This window comes from Lithobates pipiens, unplaced genomic scaffold, assembly GCF_037356315.1.
Source record: "Lithobates pipiens isolate NorthernLeopardFrog02 unplaced genomic scaffold, aLitPip1_a1.2 Scaffold_13, whole genome shotgun sequence".
NCBI lineage: Eukaryota > Metazoa > Chordata > Amphibia > Anura > Ranidae > Lithobates > Lithobates pipiens.
In genome coordinates, this window is record NW_027507718.1 from 3,657,612 (window position 1) to 3,679,695 (window position 22,084).

General features: G+C 44.3%; 1 protein-coding gene across 2 annotated transcripts in view; it reads right to left on the bottom strand.

Moving 5' to 3' along the window:
* Positions 1-22,084, bottom strand: part of LOC143973902 (spindle assembly abnormal protein 6 homolog) — a 165,433-nt gene that overhangs the window by 129,478 nt on the left and 13,871 nt on the right. For both annotated transcript variants that reach the window (XM_077474783.1, XM_077474785.1), the window contains exon 2: positions 3,050-3,110. In XM_077474783.1, the coding sequence (XP_077330909.1) occupies positions 3,050-3,110 (61 nt within the window). The remainder of the gene's footprint in view (positions 1-3,049; positions 3,111-22,084) is intronic.

The window sequence follows — 22,084 nt, forward strand, 5'->3', positions numbered from 1 at the left end:
AAGTGGGCATGTGTTTCCTGATTGCAAGGTGGAGCTACTCTCTCCGGGGTTGTCCTGAAAGGCGATTTGAGAAAGAATGAAGGTCAACAAGAGAAGAGGTGATGTGAAGAAGGCAAGCCTTTAGTACCCCCACTAGTATTCAAATCCAAAAGGTGACGAGTACCGTGACCATTTAGGGAAGATTCTAACAAACTAGAGGGTGCAGAGGGATTCAATGAGGATCTAAGCTGGTTAGCTTTGCTTGTTGGTGACCGGTAGTTACCAATCCTAGTCATCTGTAAGGCTCCAAGAAAAAGCACGGCAAGGCAGACATAACATCCAGGACACTGAGCAGTCAGGAACTTGCCATGAGAGGGAGCAGTGAAAACTGGTTCCAGTTAACCATCTCTGATGGTCTCTCTGGGGGAGAGGGAATCCTGATGAACAACAATACAAAATTCCCTTCTGGAGGAGGATTAGCCTTGTAGGGAATGACTCCGAAGGGTTGTCCCAGAGTGCAAGGAATAAAAGGGAGACATGGGTAAAGGCACAGCTATGTATAGTAGAATAGGAAACAAGGTGGCCAGCTGAAATAGATGCAAACTCCAAGTAATTAGCCCATTAACTAAAGAGTTTCAAGAGCATTCAAAAGCCAAGGATACCCTATGCCCAGAGACCCAAACTGGGTGTGTGAATTGCCCACTTGTAGGACTGGGGGCACACCTTCGTATTAGAAGCATTAGCAGATCTCCTGTGGTCTTATGGGCCCTATGAGTATTACTCAGAGAACCTGACTATGCTAAAGGCAGATAAGATACAAGGGCAAGGCTCCTCTGACCCCTCTTCAAACCTCCTATGCTATGGTAGAAGTTTACTGTGACCCCACCAAGGCAATGTTAATGATTGTCTAGAACAGGTCTAAAGATACGCCTCTCGATGGAAAGACAAATCAGTAGTTCTCTGAATGTCTCATCAGCCTCCCACACATATAACCAAAGTGCCCTAAGCATTTGTACAGACATCAGTCCTACGTGGGTCACAAGTTCAGAGGTTTGTTTTAAGCCATAACAACTAAAGGTTCCAGACATCTGCTCCATAACTGGTGAACTAAAGCCGGGTACATACGGGCCGAATGTCGGGAAAAATTTGCCTGTTCGAAAAAAGCCAACCAACATTCTGCTCGTGTCTTTGTCTGACAGAAGCTGGCTGCTTAGCTGGCTTCTGTCCAAAGTGCATTCTGCGACACCAGCATTCGACCGATTCCTGATCAGAGTTCTCAGCCAATGGCAGAGAACACAGATCAGAGTGTTTTGCCAGGGGGGCCGTGTCCCAGTCAGAGCACCAGCTCAGCGGGGGGAGATTACTGAACTAACCTCGCATGGATAGTACAGCGGCTCCGGCCGGAGCTGTCAGTTTTTTCCGTGAAAAAAAAACAAAAAAAACAATAAGAAACAGAGTTATGCAAGGGCTGGCCTTTTTTTCCCCAGTGTTCAACCTTCTGTAGTCAACAGCATATAACCCTGTCTATTAATTCCAAAATTCATGCACCCCTTAGTGGAGAAGACATGCTGTTTTGTAAGCTCAAATTATTTGCACATGGATTTAACAAACACAAAGATCTAAATGGCTAATATATATATATATATATATATATATATATATATATATATATATATATATATATATATATATATATATATATATATATATATATATATATATATATATATATATATACACACAAACACTGAGAAAGGTTGATGCAGAAGTACAGCCTTTTTGGATGAAGGATTTAGGGTATTGAGACAAAGGTTTATTTTTTGGCCTTGGTCAAACTCCAATGGACATAACGTGGCATGTATACATAGCCTACTTTGACCGCTGGCAAATGCTAAAACGTGGAAAAAAAGAAAAAGAAAAAAAAATCACAGATTTGCCATGGTTTGCGGTTTTCGGCAGTCCAAACATTCCTATCCTAAACGCGATTCTTCCACCTTCAGGAGAGGGATGTTGAAGCTCCCCTAACAGCAGCAGCTCATAAACTTTGGTAAAAGAATATATGTGTACATTGACACATAGGCTTTTATGGAGTCGAGTTTAGAAGCTTTGGCAAAAAAAACACACCAAAAGCTCCTAAAATCAGGTTTAGGAGCTGTAGTGTACACGAAGCCTCAAATCTGACTAACTATGTAACCTTTAAAAGTGACCAAAAAATTAATTTAATAAAACATTTAATAGTTATTACACAAATACTTGGATTTTGTATATTTGATCTTCTCTTTCCCCATCTAGAAGATACCCTACTAAAAGCCAACTACCTAACTATTATGTGATGTCATAGGGTATGATTCCTAGTATACCTATTTTACCACCTTGCACCATATTTTATATGCTATATTTCTTCTGATCTCCCTGGTCTAATCCCTGCTGCATCTGGTAGGCCATCTATTTAAGAAACAAGCCCCTTGTGCTACAAAAGTGACTGGAGTTTTTACAATCCCACTAAACAACAAGGCAGAGAGGCAGAATTCTGCCCAATACCTATCCATAGCTGGCACCAAAGAGGAAGGAGCTAAATACACAGACCGATAAAAAAGTACTAATATCAATCTGTCAAGGGCAGCCTAGACAATTTGGGCAGAAAATAGGACATTACAGTTATTTATTCACAGCACACTGGCAATGGTTTAGTACCACAAGATGCCTGAGCCTTCCTGCAATACACTTTAAGGTCCTGCAGATGCCTCCACATTTAAATGGCACTGGAAATGCAGGCATGCCAATGCCCCCTTCCCATGAATGCTCAATCACCAAATCTTGTCACAAGCCACCTGCTAACCCAGTGTCAAGGAAGTGCCTCAGCCAAGCCAACATTGATATTTTTCTACAAATCCTCTACACGCTCTAGCACCGTTTTGAACAGGACTCCCAAATAGTGCCATGTAAAATCAGCCACTTCACTTTTATCCTTGCTATTTTTGTACCAGTAGTTTCTTCAAATAAATATCAAAATTAGATTTCTCTCACTATAGCTACTCAAATTTACTTTCACCAAATAAGATGAACATACCTTCTTATGTACAGGGTTTGTTAACAAATGTGTTTCAACAGTCAGCCTGACACTGGTACGTCTGTAGGAAAAGAGAGTTAGTTTTGTGTTAAGATCAAAATGACCATTTAGTTAGTTGGACAACCTAAAATCAACATTAAAAACTAAAAACATCAGGTCTCTCATTTTCTGCAAAGAATGATTTTGTACATTTGACAATGGTTAGGGAGGCCCTGCACAAAGCGCAGGTGATGTCAGGGCCTGGAAACTGAAGCAGCCGAATCCATCTTCCAGAGTCTCCAACACTCACTGTTTTCAGGATAAAAATATTATAGGAAAAAAAAAAATGACTCCGTTATTGTAGAGAGTACATTTTGAGTTATTTCACGGGGTCACGTTAATTTATACAGAGCCAATTGTTAAGCTGAACTTTTAAAAGATGAGTAGCCATCGCAGGCATCATCTACACATGGATTACTGAGTGCAATAGATTGGATCACAAAGTATTGGCAGTATGATATCCAACTTTAACATGCTAGTCTATCTCTGGTACATATCCAACGAAAAGAGGAGGCCCATTCATGCACCCTTGCATAATAAAATCACTGTTCCATTGATGTCAGCACTCCACCCAGTAGATGATCCCAGCATACAGTCCAACGGCATTAATCCCCTTCTTGGCAGAAACTGCCGCAAAATGGAAAAATGGTGCCCAGCAACACTGAGGGAACTCCCAGTGCTTGGCAGACTGGCCTACTCACTGAGCCTTCTAAGGCCGGACAAGGGCAGAAGATATATGTCTACAACTCTGGAACTGGGGAGCACTTGGCAGCTAACTTTTACCAGAACAAAAGTACCTCACACAGAACTCAGTACCTGAAGGTCACTGGTGTCAAGAGGATGCAATAACCCCCATCGCTGGTGCCAGGAGACACAACAGTAACCCCCAACACAAGTGGGAGTGCAAACTCAGTGGGACACAGAGTGGTCCAACAGCTAGTACCCCACTGCCACTCTGCTACTTAAATGATGCCCAACAACCTGCCAGCCGAACACAGGTGGCAATTGGGTTACGAGTTGGGCATTAAGGTTTTAGACTGTAAACAAACATGTCCTAATTACACCTGTATCTCAGAAATTGTCTCTTAGGGATATACAGTGCCTTTCGAAAGTATTCGGCCCCCTTGAACTTTTCAACCTTTTGCCACATTTCAGGCTTCAAAACATGAAGATATAAAATTTTTATTTTTTGTGAAGAATCACCAACAAGTGGGACACAATTGTGAAGTGGAACGAAATCTATTGGATTTTTTAAACTTTAACTAAAAAAAATGAAAAGTGGGGTGTGCAAAATTATTCGGCCCCCTTGCGTTAATACTTTGTAGAGCCACCTTTTGCTGCGAATACAGCTGCAAGTCGCTTGGGGTATGTCTCTATCAGTTTCGCACATCGAGAGACTGAAATTCTTGCCCATTCTTCCTTGCAAAACAGCTCGAGCTCAGTGAGGTTGGATGGAGAGCGTTTGTGAACAGCAGTTTTCAGCTCTTTCCACAGATTCTCGATTGGATTCAGGTCTGGACTTTGACTTGGCCATTCTAACACCTGGATAAGTTTATTTGTGAACCATTCCTTTGTAGATTTTGCTGTATGTTTGGGATCATTGTCTTGTTGGAAGATAAATCTCCGTCCCAGTTTCAGGTCTTTTGCAGTCTCCAACAGGTTTTCATCCAGAATGGTCCTGTATTTGGCTGCATCATCTTCCCCTCAATTTTAACCATCTTCCTTGTCCCTGCTGAAGAAAAGCAGGCCCAAACAATGATGCTGCCACCACCATGTTTGACAGTGGGGATGGTGTGTTGAGGGTGATGAGCTGTGTTTTTACGCCAAACATATCGTTTTGCATTGTGGGCAAAAAGTTTGATTTTGGTTTCATCTGACCAGAGCACCTTCTTCCACATGTTTGGTGCGTCTCCCAGGTGGCTTGTGGCAAACTTTAGACTAGACTTTTTATGGATATATTTGAGAAATGGCTTTCTTCTTGCCACTCTTCCATAAAGGCCAGATTTGTGCAGTGTACGACTGATTGTTGTCCTATGGACAGACTCTGCCACCTCAGCTGTAGTTCTCTGCAGTTCATCCAGAGTGATCATGGGCCTCTTGGCTGCATCTCTGATCAGTCTTCTCCTTGTCTGAGCTGAAAGTTTAGAGGGACGGCCAGGTCTTGGTAGATTTGCAGTAGTCTGATACTCCTTACATTTCAAAATGATCCCTTGCACAGTGCTCCTTGGGATGTTTAAAGCTTGGGAAATCTTTTTGTATCCAAATCTGGCTTTAAACTTCTCCACAACAGTATTACGGACCTGCCTGGTGTGTTCCTTGGTCTTCATGATGCTCTCTGCACTTTCAACAGAACCCTGAGACTATCACAGAGCAGGTGCATTTATAGAGACTTGATTACACACAGGAGGATTCTATTTATCACCATCAGTCATTTAGGACAACAATGGATCATTCAGAGATCCTCACTGAACTTCTGGAGTGAGTTTTCTGCACTGAAAGTAAAGGGGCCAAATAATTTTGCACGCACCACTTTTCAGTTTTTTATTTGCTAAAAAAGTTTAAATTATCCAATAGATTTCGTTCCACTTCACAATTGTGTCCCACTTGTTGGTGATTCTTCACAAAAAATAAACATTTTATATCTTTATGTTTGAAGCCTGAAATGTGGCAAAAGGTTGAAAAGTTCAAGGGGGCCGAATACTTTCGCAAGGCACTGTTTGTGATCCACGGTTTATAATGCCACTTTTAGCTAGTACACAGAAATTACAGGTTGGATATACTGAAGTCTATATGCATTTTATTTTTTATGAAAATGCTTTGGGATTAGGACTGTGGGAGCTAGACAGAGACTTTTAGCAACACTGTTAACCCATGGGTTTCTGTGGAGTGCTGCCCTCAAGCAGTTAACAGTTGAGAGACTGTCTTATTGATTTTGCAAGGAGCCCACCTTTTGGGAGTAGTATTTTGTTAAAAGCAATAAATAAAAAAAAATAAAAAAATAAAAAAAAGTGTGACGTGGGGTGTTTTTGTTGTTTGTTTTTTTTTAGTTCAGGGGTGGTGAACCTTTTCAGAGTGGGTCCATATCAGTTAGAACAGTATTTAAAGGGAACAGCAGCTAACTTTTTTTGGAACAAAACAAAGTCTTAGCAACTCAAGGTTTCCCCATGCAGGGCTTTCAGCTTCACCTAGAAACACAGTTAATATAATATGCTAAGCCATCTGGCTCTCCTGTCAGCAGCACCATAGGCTCTTCAGGCTCAGCCTATGCTTGCAGCATCTCATTACACAGCCCCACTCCTGGCCTTTGGAAAGGATTCTCCCACTCTTAAGACTTCCAGATCCTCCTGGACTTTCTAGTTGCCTCAGTTTTCTCGGCTGTCTGCCAACTTGCTTAGCTGTCCCATGATCTGGACTCAAGGTGCCCAGGAGCGTGTACTTCAGCCATCCTTCAGTGACCTTGGCAAGGGTGGATATGCTCTACCATGCCTCCACCCCCTGCCATCTGTCTATAGCATCAGACACTGTGGCTGTATGCTGATAACTTTTTCAGCCAGACTGCCCTTCCCGTGACCCCCAACTCTCTATATCGAATTACAATATTTCAGTCCATCATGTTTATTAGTTCCCCCGAGTTGCCGTACGATACCCCCTTGGTGGCAATGCCTCGCACTTGGTGCCTGCCGGGACATGGATACCTTCAGGATGACGTGGCTATTGACTGCAAAACAAGTCAAGTTGATATCTATGACCGATTGTCCCACTGCCATTCTGCCCCTTTTGGGGTTATTGTGGTGATACATATGAATTGTGATCAGGCTTTTAACTTGTAACTGACCATTAACTCTGCATCAATAAAACTATTTTTATATTTGTACATCTGTCATATATTTGAAATTTATTGTCCTACTGTACTATGATAGTCCAATTGCTCCCATGTCTTCTGGCAGCACAGACCAGGATTGCTGACCTGTGCCGACAATTTAAGTAAATCCTGACAGCCTGAACTACATCCAGAGTATGCAGGGATCTTTCCCCTACCAACTGTGGACTGGAAGGCAGGAAACTGTCCTGATTCAAATGAAAACTAGAGACCACTCTTGGCAAAAAAAGATGGAGAAGGACGCAACATCACCTTATGATGCAAGGCCAAGAACAGCTCCTTACGTGAAAAAGCCACCAGCTGACACTCTTCTTGCCAAAGCCATAGTAACCAAAGAAGCCATCTTCCAAGCCAAAGGTCTAACAGACCTTCATGATTTGGCTTAAAAAATGGCTTCTGCAAGAACAAGTTCAAGTCCCAAGGATACAAGGGTGGCCTGACAGGTGGGACTGTCTGCGTTACACCCTGCACGAAGTATGAATCAAGGAGTGAGAAAACAGTCTCTGGAAAAAATGAATAGATGAAATCTAATCCAAAAAAAAAAAAAAAAAAAAAAAAAAATGGTACTCAAGGCCAATTTAATTTCCCCTCCCAATTGGAAAAAGGAGAAATCTCCCACTCACATATTTCCGTGGGAGCCACTTCCTTGCTTCACACCAGTCATAAAAGATAGACGATTTCCAAGTCCTTGAATAGAAGCTCCCTGAAGCCAGCTTCCTGGCACTCAACAGTGCAGAGATAACAGGAACCAAGATCTTTTGGTCTGGCTGGACCGCAAGTGTTCAAGCAGCGTTCACTGCCAGATTGACCATGTTGGTGTACCAAGCTCCCCTGAGTTAGGCCAGCTAACATTACCAGGGTTACCACCGCCCACATTCTTTGCAAATAACGCAGCAGTAGTCAAATCAGGGAGAATAGTAGATTAGTAAAAAATGAACCCTAAGGTGTTACCAGTACATCTACCCATATTGCCAGTGGGACTCTCATCCCAGACACCTCCTGTCCAACTTGTTGTAGAACCTGGAATCCAGTAGATCCACCTGCATAGTTCCCTAGTGCTGGCAGATTGATGAGAACATCTCAGGATGCAGACCACAGACTCGGAATTAGTTGCTGACAAATGGGGAGAAAAAAATCCCTGTCTTTTATGCCTGGAATACGTAATGAAGGCACAAGCTATTCCGCCACTAACAGAATGCGCTTCACATTCTTGAGCTGCATGACTCCTGGTGTCACCTTGGTGGTTGATACACGCCACTGTAGTGTTATTGTCTGACTGAACCCTGACCAGAAACACTGATTCTCTACATATTACCACGCAAGCCACCTCCCCTCCTCCCTATCTCCTTTCTTGATTCTTATCCTCTTTTTTTCCCCCTTTACACTCTCTTCTTTCCTTGTTCTACTCTCTGTTTCTGAGACGGACGACTTGAAGCCCAGTCCTTGAATTAGAGCTGTGTAATATTCCCATACCCTCCAAAATGTTTGTTTCAATGGCACTTATGGGTTTCCTTTTCTGTATATTAATGCCAACTTGCACTGATTTTGGATGCCTAGACGGTATTGGGTAAGCTTGTTACCATGTTTAGGGGATTGTGCGCTGTACGTATGTATGTAGACTTTACGGTCAATGTTTGTTGTTTGTCTCTAATAAACAAAAAAGAACCCCGACCAGAAAACTGTGCAACAGGTTCATCCAATAATCCAGAGCAAGGTGTACTGCCCGAAGAAGAGTAACCAGAGAGACTGGCATCAGTGGTTACCATCTTCCATATCCCTGGAAGGAAAAAAATTCCCCTTTTACAGATTCCGAACAAACCACCAATTCAAGTTCTGCAATACTCCGGGGACAGAACCCTCTGGGAATCCAATGCTTGGACCTTCATGTTCCAGATAGAGAAAACGTTCCTCTACCAAAGACCTGGAGTGGAACTGCACATAGGAAATCTCTTCAACATAGCTACCATTTCCTCATGCAGAGATGTATCAAAGGATACCCTTTGCTTCTTAGATTTCACTTTAAGGCTGAAAAAGACTGCTCTCTGAGCAAAAGATCATGGAGGTATTCTGAGATTGACACCCCCTGCATCCTCAGCAAGTCCAGCACCGGGGCTAGAAGCTTTGTGAACCCTCAGAGGGCTGTGGCGATTTTTTACTGCAACCGCAGAAATCCATCACTAAACGGACTGATCCCATCTGAAACAGAACACTTAGAAATGTGCTTAGTGCTTTGAGATCTAAGATAGACCTCATGTACCCGTTTGGTTTTGAAGCCTCTACCGGTTGTGTGTTTTACAATAACGAGCCCATCACTTCTGCTCAAGAAGCAAACGCAAGGCAAAAGGCTAATAACTCTGCAGTGGACCCTAAAGGTTCCAAAAAGGTGTACTTAACCACTTCCGGACCGCCCACCATTGTTATACGTCGGTACCTGCTGCCATCGTCTTCAGCGGGTGGTGCGCTTCAAGATAAAAGCGGTCTCAGTGGCGGATTCGTCGCAAGATCACTTTGAAGCTTACCGAAGCCGTCGGCAGCAGCAGAGGCGATTGGATGTTTCCCCTTGTGTGACATGGAGACGAGTGAGGGGAGGATGGCCTCCACCCGTCTCCATATCATTGCAGGGTGACGCACACGCGATGGCAGGGCGGCATATAGAAATGGACATACCTGTACGCCAATATGCCTGCCCGTAGCATTCTGCCTATGTACATCGTCGTGTGCCGGTTGGGAACTGTCATGCTTTTTTTCTATTACAAGGGATGTTTACATTCTTTGTAATAGGAATAAAAGTGACATTTTTTTTTTTTTTGTTTTCAAAGAACAGAGTAAAAATAAAAATAGATGGTAAAAGGAGAAAAAAAAAAAAAAAAAGTGTGCCCGTCCCGACGAGCTCGCGTGCAGAAGTGAATGCATAAGTGAGTAGCGACCGCATAAGAAAATGGTATTCAAAACCACACATGTGAGGCATCACAGCAATTGGTAGAGCGAGAGCAACAATTCTAGCACTAGACCTCCTCTGTAACTCAAAACATGCAGCCTGTAGAATTATTTAAACGTCGCTTTGGAGATTTTTAGGGGTAAAGGTTTGTCACCATTCCACGAGCGGGTGCAATTTTGAAGCATGACATGTTGGGTATCAATTTACTCGACGTAACATTATCTTTCATAATATAGGACACAGGGGTGCTGCGCGTCCCTCTTCCCCGTTTCAGGGACGAATCAGGGCAGATTCTATGCCTGAATTCGGCCCTGAAACTGAGCCAAAGACGCATGTGTTTTTTCTGCAGTGCGCTTCACAGCCGCCCTGGAGATATGTGAAGCGGCTCCATAGGGAGCCAGTCACATTCTCTTACTATGCGAATTGGATGCGGGGAAACGCACATCTAATTCGCATAGGTGTGAGTGGAAGCTGAGGGTTCTAAGTAATTTTCTAGCAAAAAAAATGTTTTTAACTTGTAAACAACAAATCTCAGAAGGAGGCTCGGTCCTTAAGTGGTTAACCTAACAGGTTTCTGCCGGAGTTAACCTAAAGACAGAACGCAAACCTCCCCAGAGACTGCCCTAGCATCCTATGACCCAAGATTCCTCTAAAAAACACAGTAGCCTCTTTATTCTGGAGGGGAAAAGCTTACACCACCTGATATTCCCAGGTGCTAGTATTTCCAATTGGCAAAGTATATTGGGTGGCCATGAAGAATGAATGGCAGAGCTGCAACGCTCAATAAAGTGTTAACACAGTTTTAGATGTAAACTGACACTTAAGGCCTTGCTTATAATATATATACTGCGCCAAGAATTATACGACAGGTATACGACACTGCAATGAAAACAGGAGGACCCAGCTAGAGAAAGGGAAACAATCCAGTTAAAGTGGAAGTCCATGTAAAAAACTAAAATTCCTGCATCTATATAGGACACCACGGGTCTAACACTAACCTCTCTATCCCTGTAAAGAAAAAAATAGCATACATACCTTTTTGGAAGCAGATCGGGTCAGAGCTGGTCAGATCTCCAGCGGCGGAAGCTCTGCAGAGAACACGGACCGACAACGGATGTCAAATGAATGGGAAGTGACATTCCGCTGTCATCCATCTCCTCTGCACCCGCCTCTACAGAGAAGCCGCGGCTGATGGCTCAGCGTGGTATCTAGTCGGAGTGGGTCAGATTGGCTTCCCAAAAACGTATGTATTCATTTTTTCTTTACAGAGATGGAGAGGTTAGTGTTAGATAGTGGGTGTCTATAGATGCAGGAATTTTAGTTCTTGCATGGACTTCCACTTTAAGATTCCTTAAGAATTCTAAGAATACAGGACTTACGGTAGGCAGGCCAGAGATGAAGCAATGCTCACTACTAGGAGAGCACAGCAATCTATGGCAGACTATGGCATTTATTTATATATATTTTATATAGATAGATCGATAGATCGATAGATATATAGATATATATTACACACACACACTAATCATAGTATCTGAATAACCACACCTTGCAAAAAAAAAAAAAAAAAAAAAACACTTCAATACTGGATATTTGTACACCTTCCTGCCCAGGACAATCTTCAGCTTTCATCGCTGTCACATTTTGAATGAAAATTGCATGGCACTTGAACCCACATTAAAAATGTTATCAAATTTTCTTTCCACAGAAATAGAACTTTCTTTCTGTGGTATTTAACCACTTGAGACCCGCGCTATAGCCGAATGACGGCTACAGAGCGGATCTCCTTTGCCGGGACTACGTCTATTGACGTAGTCCCGCGCACGAGCGGCCTGCGCGCGCCCTAAGGGGCGCGCGCGGTGCGCTCTGTGATCGGCGAGTCTACGAGACTCGCCTGATCACCGATCTGTGCAAGGGGGTCGATCCCGACCCCTTATCACGTGATCAGCTGTCAGCCAATGACAGTTGATCATGTGATATAACGGAGCCGGTTATCGGCTATTATTCCTCCTCGCGCTGACAGCGCGAGGAGAAAAAAAAAAAGCCAATCACCGGCGGCCATGATCGGGACATCAGTCCTGATCACGGCCAGCCCTGCCAGTGCCCACCTGCCCCCTGCCAGTGCCCACCTGCTTTGCCACATGAATAAAAAATGTGTCCCCCCTGTCAGTGCCACCCAGCAGTGCCCACAATCTGCCTCAACAAAGGTGCTGCACCCCAGTGCCACATATCCGTGCCCAGCAGTGCCGCCCATCAGTGCCCAGAAGTGCCACCTATCAGAGCCACCTATCAGTGCCCATCAGTCCCATCTATCAGTGGTACCTATCAGTGCCCCTTAGTGCCACCCATCCGTGCCATCTTATCTGTGCCCGTCTTTGCCCATCAGTGCCGCCTTATCCGTGCCCATCGGTGCAGCCCATCAGTGCCCACCAGTGCAGCCCATCAGTGCCCACCAGTGCAGCCCATCAGTGCCCACCAGCGCAGCCCATCAGTGCCGCCTCATCAGCGCACTTCAATGAAGGAGAAAAATGACCTGTTTGCAAAATTTTATAACAAACTATTAAAGAGGAAGTAAACCCTAATGGGTTTACTTCCTCTTTCATTCCCTGCAAAGGCAAAGCATAATGGACTACTATGCATCGCATAGTAGCCCATTATGTGTCACTTACCTGACACAGGAGCCAGCGAAGTCGCCGCTGTCCCCTGTAGTCCGCCGCATCCATCTTGCTGGTGGCGTCTCGCAGCTCCGCCGCTGTCATTCGGCGAAGCCGCGATGACGTCAATCCCGCGCATGCGCACGGGAGTCAACACACGCGGCAGCTCCATTCTTGGAAATGCCGCGCTCAGTGCGAGGTAGACAGCGGTGCCCGTTTGCGGGCAAATATCTCCTAAACCATATAGGTTTAGGAGATATTGCTTGGACCTACAGGTAAGCCTTAATCTAGGCTTACCTGTAGGTCCAAGTGGTTTGTAAGGGTTTACAACCACTTTAAACATGATTTTTTTTTTTTTTGCATCTTTTTTTGTTAGTTTAGCAAAAAATAAAAACTCCCAGCTGTGATGAAATACCACCAAAAGAAAGCTCTATTTGTGGGGAAAAAAAATGATAAAAATTTAATTTGGGTACGGTGTTGTATGCCCGCGCAATTGTCATTCAAAGTGCATCAGCGCTGAAAGCTGAAAATTGGTCTGGGACTGAGGGGGGTTTAAGTGGCCAGTAAGCAAGTGGTTAATAACCTCTGGGTTTTTATTTTTTTGCTAAAGAAAAAAAATTCTGTTATAAAATGTTTTAAATAATCTTTCTCCACAAATTTAACCCTAACTATTCTGGCACATTTTTACCATTTAGTCTGTAGGAAAGATATACCATAGTTTGTAGACTCAATAAATATCTGAAAATTGATCAGTTCTGATGTACTGAAGGCCTATCTTGTTTCTTGAGACCTAAAAATGCCAGGACAGTACAAATATCTCCCAAATGACCTTTTTGGAAAGTAGACAGTCCCAGATATTTAGATATATGAGGCATGATGATTTTTGAAGTTCTTTTTTGTCACAGTTGTTTGCAAAAAAAAAATATATCTTTCATATATATATATATTTTTTTTTTTTTTTTTTTTTTTTTTTTTTTTTTTACAAACCAGGGCAGTATGGCGTCATTTTATAACTGGTGTGGCGGTGACCAGGGAACACTGACTGATGGCAGTATTTAGAAACACACACACACACACATGATGACTGCTTATAGCAGTGAATTTCACTACTACAAACATTTGTACTGAATGAAAGTGCGTATTCAGTGTGTTTGGCCACAGCTAATCACATGGTACAAATGGGCTGTGATTAGCCTCTCTGTAAAATGTGATCACTGTGACCAATCACAGATAGCAACACAACTGTACACAATGAATGGCATGAAAGGAAGGCATTCATTGTTTACAATTGTAATGTGATCTGCTGTGATTTGTCACGGTTATCACATGGTATCGGCAGCAGGTACACCGATCAGGCATCCTGTGTCCGGTGGACACAGCAGGTGACAGATCGTGCCAGAGTGAGGGGCCGCACAAAGCACGTTCTGGGGAGGACAGGATTTATTTTACAATGGCAAAAAACTTTTTTTTTTTTTTTTTTTTTTTTTTTTTTAAGATAGGTGATCTAATCCCTGTCCAATCTGTTCATTTTTATTGCTGTCTGTGCCCAGGTTAGGGAGATTCACCCTCTCTATTTGTCCTGTTTACTATTATCATCAAAAGTGGCTTAACCACTTGCCTACTGGGCACTTTTACCCCCTTCCTGCCCAGGCCAATTTTCACCTTTCAGCTCTGTCGCAATTTGAATGACAATTGTGTGGTTATGCAGCACTAACCCATATGACGTTGTTATTTTTTTTTTTCCACACAAGTTTTTGGTGGTATTTAACCGCTTCCTGCCCGCCCTATAGCCGAATGCCGGCCTTCGGGCGGGCGGCTTCCCGTGCCTGGCCGTCCCTGGACGGCCTGGTGTTTACTTCCGCAATGCGCGCCGCCGCGGGCGCGCATCGCGGAAGTTCTGTGTTTGCCGTGTCCCCCGGGGACAGGCAAACACAGATCGCTGTAAACGGCCAATCACAGCGGCCGTTTACAGCGTGATCGGCGTGTCCAATGGGAGATGATCTCATATGTAAACATATGAGATCATCTCTCAGCGCCGCTCTCCCTCCTCACACAGACAGCGTGTGAGAGGGGAGAGAAGAACGGCTGCAGCAGCCGTCAGTGTAAAAAAGTAAAAAAAAAAAAAAAAAAAGTAAAAAAAAAGTTTAATAAAAAGTGCCATCCTCCCCCAGAGCCATCCTCCCCCAGTGCCACCCCCCCCCCCCAGTGCCATGCCCCCCCCCCAGTGCCATCCTGCCCCAGTGCCATCCTGCCCCAGTGCCATCCTGCCCCAGTGCCATCCTGCCCCAGTGCCATCCGCCCCAGTGCCATCCTGCCCCAGTGCCATCCGCCCCAGTGCCATCCACCCCAGTGCAATCCACCCCACCCCAGTGCCACCTGCCCGCAGTGCTATCTGTCCCCAGTGCCACCTGTTGTCAGTGCCATTTGTCCCCAGTGCCATCTGTCATCAGTGCCACGTATAAGTGGCATCTGTCATCAGTGCCACGTGTTATTAGTGCCACATAGTGCCATCTGTCATCAGTGCCACGTATTAGTGCCATCTGTCATCAGTGCCACGTATCAGTGCCATTTGTCATCAGTGCCACCTGTCAGTGTCACGTGCCATCTGTTGTCAGTGTCACGTGTCATCAATGCCACTTATCAGTGCCATCTGTCATCAGTGTCACGTGTCATTGGTGCCACGTATTAGTGCCATCTGTCACCGGTGGCACGTATTAGTGCCACGTATTAGTGCCACATGTCATCAGTGCCACGTATTAGTGCCACGTGTCATCAGTGCCACATATTAGTGCCACGTGTCATCAGTGCCACGTATTAGTGCCACGTGTCATCAGTGCCACGTATTAGTGCCACGTGTCATCAGTGCCACATATTAGTGTCATCTGTCATCAGTGCCACGTGTCATCAGTGCCACGTATAAGTGTCATCATTGCCACGTATCAGTGCCATCTGTCATCAGTGTCACGTGTCATTGTCCTGGTATTTCAAAAGTGTAATAAGTAGTCAACAAGTTAGATGTGTAATTTATGCTCCTAGAACACGTGATGGCGCTCCCTGCATGTTGGGCCTCTCTATGTGGCCAGGCTGCGAAAAAGTCCCACACATGTGGTATTGTAATACTCAGGAGGAGTAGCAGAATTTTTTGGGGGGTGTCATTTGTGGTATACACATTCCATGTGAGAGAAATAACCTATTACAATGACAATTTTGTGGAGAAAAATAAAGAAAATGAAAAATCTTCATTTTGCAAAGAATTGTGGGAAAAAAATGACAACATCAAAAAGCTCACCATGCCTCTTACTAAATACCTTGGAATGTCTACTTTCCAAAAAGGGGTCATTTGGGGGGTATTTGTACTTTCCTGACTTGTTTGGGTCACAAGAAGCGAGATAGGCCACCAGTACATCAGATGTGATAAATTTTGTGCGATTCGCACCACAGCTTGTAGACTCTCTAACTTTCACAAAGACCAAATAATATCCACTAATTTCGGTTATTTTTACCAAAGATATGTAGCAGTATAAATTGTGGCCAAAATTTATGAAGAAAAATTAATAATTTGCATAATTCTGTCACAGAAACAAAGAAATATGCGTTTTTTTTCAAAATTTTCGGTCTTTTTTCATTTATAGCGCAAAAAATAAAAACCCCAGAGGTGATCAAATACCACCAAAAGAAAGCTCTATTTGTGGGAAAAAAAGGACACAAAATTCATTTGGGTACAGTGTTGCATGACTGAGTAATTGTCATTCAAAGTGTGAGAGCACCGAAAGCTGAAAATTGGTCTGGGCAGGAAGGGTGTTTAAGTGCCCAGTAAGCAAGTGGTTAATAACCACAATTTTTTTTTTTTTTTTTGCTGAACAAACAGTAAAAAACAAAAAAGTTCTTAGAGTGTTCGCTGATGTGCGCTGATAAGGTAGCATTGATCATCAGGACACTGATGATCAGTGCCTCGATTATTAGTGTGGATGTCCCCTTTCACACTAGCCAGTTAACTGGCACTCTCCTCTCCGAATGGAAGGACAATAACTGGCAAGTGTGTTTACATCGTGATCAGCTGTGATTATTTGTAAAAAAAAAAAAAAAAACTTTGAAAAACATTTATCATTTTCCTTTGGCTTCGCAATTATGTGCCACTTTGTGTTGGTCTATCACATAAGTTCCCAATAAAATAGGATTACAGCTTGCCTGTAAAATCCTTTTTTTTTTGGAGTACATCATGGGATACAGAGCCTCAAGTAATTACTTAATGAGTTATGGGCCACTTTCAGGTGTTCACACTGGTATACCCAATCAAGGAAGTTCACTCCCTATATAACCCCTCCTCCTTCCAGGAGCACATCAGTTTTGTAGCAAAGCAATATACTTAAACCCCATAAAAGAGGGGCGGGACTTCTGAGTCCGATGATGTACTCCAGGAAAGGGATTTTACAGGTAAGCTGTAATAAAAATCCTAGTTTCTTTATCCTACATCATGGGACACAGTAATTACTTAATGGGACGTCCCATAGCAATGCTACTTGAGGGGAGGGAGAAACGGCCCACAGGGTAACCACAGACTTAAAGGACTTATACTGCTGCCTGCAGTACACTGCACCCAAAGCCAATATCCTCATACCTCCTTACATCCACCTGATCAAATTTTTGTGAATGTATTCACTGAAGACCAAGTTGTGGCCTTACAGATCTGAGCCATGGAGGCCTGGTGATGCACTGCCCAAGAAGCACTAACCGCTCTGGTAGAGTGCGCCTTAACTTGAAAAGAGGGAATCTTACCCTTTAAAGCAGAAGTTTGAATTATAACTTGCCGAATCCACTTAGTAACCGTGGATTTTGACGCTGCCTGTCCTCTTTGGACCCCAGTCTTACGAATCGGAACATTTGCCTTTAAATAGATTTTCACTGCATTCACCACATCAAGACAATGCAGTGACTTCTCCCTGGAACATGATCTGAAACCACTTTTGGCAAAAAAAAAAAAAGCCTGGACGAAGGCGTAACACCACTCTGTCCTGACGAATAATCAAATATGGCTCTTTATAAGAAAGAGCAGCCAATTCTGAAACCCTCCTTGCTGAGGCTATAACAACCAAAAATACTAGCTTCCTTGTCAGAAGGACTAAGGGAATATGCTGTATCGGTTCAAATGGCTGTTTTTGTAATACTGACAAAACAAAATTCAAATCCCAAGGGCTTAAAGGTGATTTAACTGGCGGATTAATCCGCATCACCCCTTGCATAAAAACCCCGAACTAAAGAATCGTAGCAAGCGGTTTTTGAAATAAGATCGATAAGGCTGAGACTTGGTCCTTAATAGTACTCAGGGCCAATTTCATCTCTACGCCTATTTGTAGAAAGGCAAGAATTCTGCCCATGATATATCTCTGAGGCCGCCAACACTTGGATTCACACCAGGAAACATAAGCCTTCCAGGCTCTAATATATAGTTCTGGGAGCTGCTTTTCTTGCAAAAATCAAAACAGAGATAACTGACCCGGAAAGCCCATATTTGCCCATGTAGTGTCACAGTTTGCTGCCTATCACAGGATGCTGCGGAAGTGACGTTGTTGCGTACTGCGCATGCGCGATGCGTTCCAAACACTCGCGCCGTGCGTTCCAACATAGTTTCGGCAATACAGTTCAGCGAAACCATCACATAATGTTACGGAAGTGATGTTACACACAACACAAACACTGGGCCGTTCGTTACAACACTAATACTTCCCTTGTTACCTAGTAGTTTTGCATTGCTGGGACTTGTAGTGCCTATCCTGAGCTACATGCTTCAATGTTCAGTGTCCTCATCCCTATCCCCATGCTTCAATGTTCAGTGTCCTCATCCTTATCCCCCAGCTTCAATGTTCAGTGTCCTCATCCTTATCCCCGTGCTTCAATGTTCAGTGTCCTCATCCCTATCCGCGAGCTTCAATGTTCAGTGTCCTCATCCTTATCCCTGTGCTTCAATGTTCAGTGTCCTCATCCTTATCCCCGTGCTTCAATGTTCAGTGTCCTCATCCTTATCCCCATGCTTCGATGTTCAGTGTCCTCATCGAAGCAGGGGGATAAGGATGAGGACACTGAACATTGAAGCTCGCGGATAGGGATGAGGACACTGAACATTGAAGCAGGGGGATAGGGATGAGGACACTGAACATTGAAGTTCGGGGATAAGGATGAGGACACTGAACATTGAAGCAGGGGGATAGGGATGAGGACACTGAACATTGAAGCTCGCGGATAGGGATGAGGACACTGAACATTGAAGCACGGGGATAAGGATGGACACTGAACATTGAAGCTGGGGGATAAGGATGCACACTGAACATTGAAGCTCGGGGATAAGGATGAGGACACTGAACATTGAAGCATGTAGCTCAGGATAGGCACTACAAGTCCCAGCAATGCAAAACCTACTAGGTAACAAGGGAAGTATTAGTGTTGTAACGAACGGCCCAGTGTTTGTGTTGTGTGTAACATCACTTCCGTAACATTATGTGATGGTTTCGCTGAACTGTATTGCCGAAACTATGTTGGAACGCACGGCGCGAGTGTTTGGAACGCATCGCGCATGCGCAGTACGCAACAACGTCACTTCCGCAGCATCCTGTGATAGGCAGAAAACTGTGACACTACACCCAGAATGTGGGTTTCAATAGCCAGGCCGTTAAATTTAGCGTTTGTAAAGTAGGAGGGAATATTGGCACCTGTCAGAGCAGGTCTGGCCTTAGTGGAAGAGACCATGGATCCTCCATTGCCATCTTTACAATTTCTGCATACCATAACATTCTGGGCCATGCTTGTGCTGCCAGAATTACTGGTTTTCTTTCCAGCTTGAACCTGCAAAGTTGAAGCAGCTATTGAATAGGGGGAAAGGCATAGATCAATGAGAACTGATCCCACGGTATCAAAAACGCATCTGTTCTGCATGCAAATGGATCCTTTGTTCTGGACACAAAGTTGACTAACTATGTTAAACTGGATGGTAGATCTACGTCTGGAGTCCCATTTTTGACAAACAGCCCGAACATATGTCGGGTAGGGATGAGCTTCGAGTTCGAGTCGAACTCATGTTCTACTCGAACATTGCCTGTTCGCCTGTTCAGCGAACAGTGAACAATTTGGGCTGTTCGCAGCAAATTCGAAAAGCCGGAACACCCTATACAAGTCTATGGGAGAAATCTAAAGTGCTCATTTTAAAGGGTAATATGCAGGTTACTGTCCTAAAAAGTGTTTGGGGACCTGGGTCCTGCCCCAGGGGACATGGATCAATGCAAAAAAAAGTTTTAAAAACGGCCGTTTTTTCAGGAGCAGTGATTTTAATAATGATTAAAGTGAAACAATAAAAGTGTAATATTCCTTTAAATTTCGTAGCTGGGGGGTATCTATAGTATGCCTGTGAAGGGGCGCATGTTTCTGGTGCTTAGAACTGTCGCTGCACAAAGTGTCATTTGTGCAGGAAAAAAAGTCTTTTAAAATCACTTGCGGCTAAATTGTCGGGTCTCCGTAATACAGAGAACACTCAATGAGTGTTCTCTGTATTAGCCGACAATTCATTCATTCATTGATTAAAAAAAAAAAAAAAAAAAGCGTGGGGGTTCCCCTAAATTCAATCAAAAGGCCCTTCAGGTCTGACATGGATATTAAGGGGAACCCCGTGTCAAATTAAAAAAAAATAATTGACGTGGGGGTCCCCCCAAATATCCATACCAGACCCTTCAGGTCTGATATGGATATTAAAGGCAACCCCGCATCAAATTTTTAAAAAAAATTGACGTGGGGGTCCCCCTAAATATCCATACCAGACCTTTTATCCGAGCACGCAACCTGGCAGGCCGCAGGAAAAGAGGGGGGGACGAGAGAGCGGCCCCCCCTCCCTCCTGAACCGTACCAGGCCACATACCCTCAACATTGGGAGGATGCTTTGGGGGTCTGTGACCCCTCAAAGCACCTTGTCCCCATGTTGATAAGGACAAGGGCCTCATCCTCACAACCCTGGCCGTTGGTTGTGAGGGTCTGCGGGCGGGGGGCTTATCAGAATCTGGAAGCCCCCTTTAACAAGGGGACCCCCAGATCCCGCCCCCCCCCCTGTTTGAAATGGTAAGGGGGTACAAAAGTACCCCTACCATTTCACAAAGAAAGTGTCAAAATGGTTAAATAAGACAAACACACTTTTGAAAAATTCCTTTATTAAAAATAAAAAAAATTTAAAAAAAATTCCAGCGGTGCTAATCCACTCTTGCTATCCAGCGACGGGTCTCCGGGGTCCAGCGATGGATGATCATATCCAGCGACGGGGGATCTCTCAGTCCAGCGCTGTCCATACCTCCTTCTGTCTCCACTGCGGAGACACTGCAGAGAGCCGAGCGCTGACATTTCTTATATTGGGAGGGCGGGGACACCCGTCACCTGACCCCGCCCCTCTGACGCAGGAGAGGGAAGCCAGGGGCGGGGTCAGGTGACGGGTGTCCCCGCCCTCCCAATATAAGAAATGACAGCGCTCGGCTCTCTGCAGTGTCTCCGCAGTGGAGACAGAAGAAGGAGGTATGGACAGCGCTGGACTGAGAGATCTCCCGTCGCTGGATATGATCATCCATCGCTGGACCCCGGAGACCCGTCGCTGGATAGCAAGAGTGGATTAGCACCGCTGGAATTTTTTTTTTATTTTTTTTATTTTTAATAAAGGAATTTTTCAAAAGTGTGTTTGTCTTATTTAACCATTTTGACACTTTCTTTGTGAAATGGTAGGGGTACTTTTGTACCCCCTTACCATTTCAAACAGGGGGGGGGGCCGGGATCTGGGGGTCCCCTTGTTAAAGGGGGCTTCCAGATTCTGATAAGCCCCCCGCCCGCAGACCCTCACAACCAATGGCCAGGGTTGTGAGGATGAGGCCCTTGTCCTTATCAACATGGGGACAAGGTGCTTTGAGGGGTCACAGACCCCCAAAGCATCCTCCCAATGTTGAGGGTATGTGGCCTGGTACGGTTCAGGAGGGAGGGGGGCCGCTCTCTCGTCCCCCCCTCTTTTCCTGCGGCCTGCCAGGTTGCGTGCTCGGATAAAGGGTCTGGTATGGATATTTAGGGGGACCCCCACGTCAATTTTTTTTTAAAATTTGATGCGGGGTTCCCCTTAATATCCATATCAGACCTGAAGGGTCTGGTATGGATATTTGGGGGGACCCCCACGTCAATTTTTTTTTAAATTTGACACGGGGTTCCCCTTAATATCCATGTCAGACCTGAAGGGCCTTTTGATTGAATTTAGGGGAACCCCCACGCTTTTTTTTTTTTTTTTTAATCAATGAATGAATGAATTGTCGGCTAATACAGAGAACACTCATTGAGTGTTCTCTGTATTACGGAGACCCGACAATTTAGCCGCAAGTGATTTTAAAAGACTTTTTTTCCTGCACAAATGACACTTTGTGCAGCGACAGTTCTAAGCACCAGAAACATGCGCCCCTTCACAGGCATACTATAGATACCTCCCAGCTACGAAATTTAAAGGAATATTACACTTTTATTGT